The sequence below is a fragment of the Tupaia chinensis genome, unplaced genomic scaffold, assembly GCF_000334495.1.
Source record: "Tupaia chinensis unplaced genomic scaffold, TupChi_1.0 Scaffold144048_1, whole genome shotgun sequence".
Classification (NCBI taxonomy): Eukaryota; Metazoa; Chordata; class Mammalia; order Scandentia; family Tupaiidae; genus Tupaia; species Tupaia belangeri.
Genome location: NW_006203900.1, coordinates 34,794 through 37,396, shown reverse-complemented (window position 1 = coordinate 37,396; position 2,603 = coordinate 34,794). Strand labels below are relative to the sequence as shown.

Here is a 2,603-nt window from a genome sequence, read left to right as displayed (position 1 = left end):
TTCTCATCATCATACTAATTATTCTTGAAACTATGAAAAAACTGAATGAAAAAACATACTAAGTAATCTGAGACCTTTACCATATTAAATGACTTTACAAGGTGTTTTGAAAGTAAGAAATTTGTGTAAAAATCGATGCTTTCAATGTTTAGTTCTGTGGGGCATCAGAAAATAGAAATATCTTTATAGAAAAGGGAATACTCAAATATATTTTATTATGGAGTGGATCTTATAGGACATATAATACATCTGCAGTTCAATGACAATGATGTCAGATGGTGGACACCTTTGGAAAAGGCAACAGACTTCTCTCTTTTTTTTTTTTTTTTTTTTTAGGATTTTTTTTTTTAGGGCGTGTGTTCTTCCCACAGAAAGACAGAGAGACAGAAAGTGAGAAATCACCCCCCAGGGGGGAGGGCGACACCGCAATCTTTTCTCCTCCATTCTCTTCTTGGGATCTTGGGCATGCTTGCACACATACCCAGTGTGAGTTTAAGCCACTGGGTCTGGGATTCGAACCACGGATAACTACATGGGAATCCAGCGACATAGCCATTATGCTAACTGCTGGTCCTGGCAACAGACTTCTAGAAAAACATAAAGGAGAGACTATCAGGAAGAGAATCAGGTTTATCTTGTTGGAGTAGAGTCAGGTGGGAGAAATATCAAAAAGTAAAGATGTGGGAAAGTGTGAAATGACTTCTGAGGCACATGTGCCTGCTTCTATTGTAAATGTGATTTATCAAATAGGAACACAGGAAATACAGGGATTCCTGCCTTCTTCATTTCCTGTGACTGGTCCATCACTCACGAGTGAGTCAGCCAGGAGTTACACAGGAAGAGATGCTTTAGTTTTTCCATCTTTGTTGTCTATGGCACTAGAAAAAGGTTAGTAGACACGGTATGAGTTCATAGTACTATAGCATAGCACAGGGGCTGTAATTGGTGACAATTCAATGTTTGTTAAAAAATAGCTAGAAGAGAGAATTTTGAATATTCAAAAGTAAAGGTAAATGTATGATACAATGGATCTGTTTATCTCTCAGATTTTATCTTACACATTCTATTCGTGTGCTGAAAACTGTACTGTTCCCCTAAATATGTATAAATTTACATGTCAATTAAATATTATAACAACACATATTTAGGATTTACTGAGATGCTTATAAGAGATAATAGGAAATGTAGTATTTAATTCAACTAAAGAAATTGATTCAAAAAAGCTTTACTTTAAATTGATGGAAACCAATTTATTTAAAACAAACAGTAAAGTCACCTCCTTTCTCTTCTTCTTGGTTCATTTCACATTTTATGCATTTTTTTTTTCTTTCAAGGAAGTCAAAGCCTTAAGTTTTCATGGAGAAATGGAATCAGAGTTCAAATGATTTCATTTTGTTGGGGTTGTTTCCACAAACTCGAACTGGTCTACTTTTCTTATTACTCATTGTCCTTGTGTTTTTCCTGGCCTCTGTGGGTAACTCAGCAATGATTCACCTCATACGTGTGGATCCTCGTCTCCACACACCGATGTACTTTCTGCTCAGCCAGCTCTCCCTCATGGACCTGATGTATATCTCCTCTACTGTCCCCAAGATGGCATTCAACTTCCTCTCTGGACAGAAAGCCATCTCCTTTCTGGGATGTGGCATGCAAAGCTTCTTCTTCCTGACAATGGCAGGTTCTGAAGGCTTACTTCTGGCCTCCATGGCCTATGACCGGTATGTGGCCATCTGCCATCCCCTCCATTATCCCTTCCGCATGAGTAAATGGACATGTGTAAAGATGATTATAGGGTCTTGGATACTGGGTTCCATCAACTCCTTGGCGCACACTGTCTACATCCTGCATATTCCGTACTGCCGGTCTAGAGCTATTAATCATTTCTTCTGCGATATCCCAGCCATGTTGGCTCTTTCTTGTATAAACAATTGGGTCTATGAGTACCTGGTGTTTGTGAGCACAAGTCTATTTCTCCTCCTTCCTTTCATTGGCATTATTGCTTCCTATGGCCGAGTGCTGTTTGCTGTCTACCATATGCACTCAAAGGAAGGGAAAAAGAAGGCCTTCACCACCTGTTCAGCACATTTAACTGTAGTGACCTTTTACTGTGCACCTTTTGTCTACACCTACCTTAGGCCCAGGCATCTCCGCTCACCTGCAGAAGATAAGATTCTGGCAGTGTTTTACACCATCCTCACCCCCATGCTCAATCCCATTATCTACAGCCTGAGGAATAAGGAGGTCCTGGGTGCAATGACGAGAGTGTTTGGGATATTCTCTTCAATGAAAGAGTAAGGATGGTAATCTTTACTCCTGTTCTTTGTTTACTCTTTGCATGTTGATTAGAATACCCAAGAGTGAAGCTTTCCAATGAAATCGTAATGTCAGCCACATAATGTTTTAAAATTTTAGTGACACATTATAAAAGTCAAAGTAATTTAAGTACTATGTTATTTAGTTTATATTATATTAAAAGAGAACATCAATGTATTTATTTAGTTAAAATATAATCAATATTAACCACAATGATATTAAATAAGATATGCAATATATAAAATTATGTGTTTATACACATATTCTCACTATTAGCACAATAATGATTG

General features: G+C 37.8%; 1 protein-coding gene across 1 annotated transcript; it reads left to right on the top strand.

Moving 5' to 3' along the window:
* Positions 1-1,356: 1,356 nt before the first annotated feature.
* On the top strand, positions 1,357-2,295 carry LOC102481541 (olfactory receptor 2L13). Its single transcript, XM_006165836.1, has one exon. The coding sequence runs from the start codon at positions 1,357-1,359 to the stop codon at positions 2,293-2,295; it is 939 nt and encodes a 312-aa protein (XP_006165898.1).
* Positions 2,296-2,603: the final 308 nt, after the last annotated feature.

Bases quoted from the DNA above. Each gene is read 5' to 3' on its own strand.
- LOC102481541 (XM_006165836.1), top strand. From the start codon at position 1,357: ATGGAGAAATGGAATCAGAGTTCAAATGATTTCATTTTGTTGGGGTTG.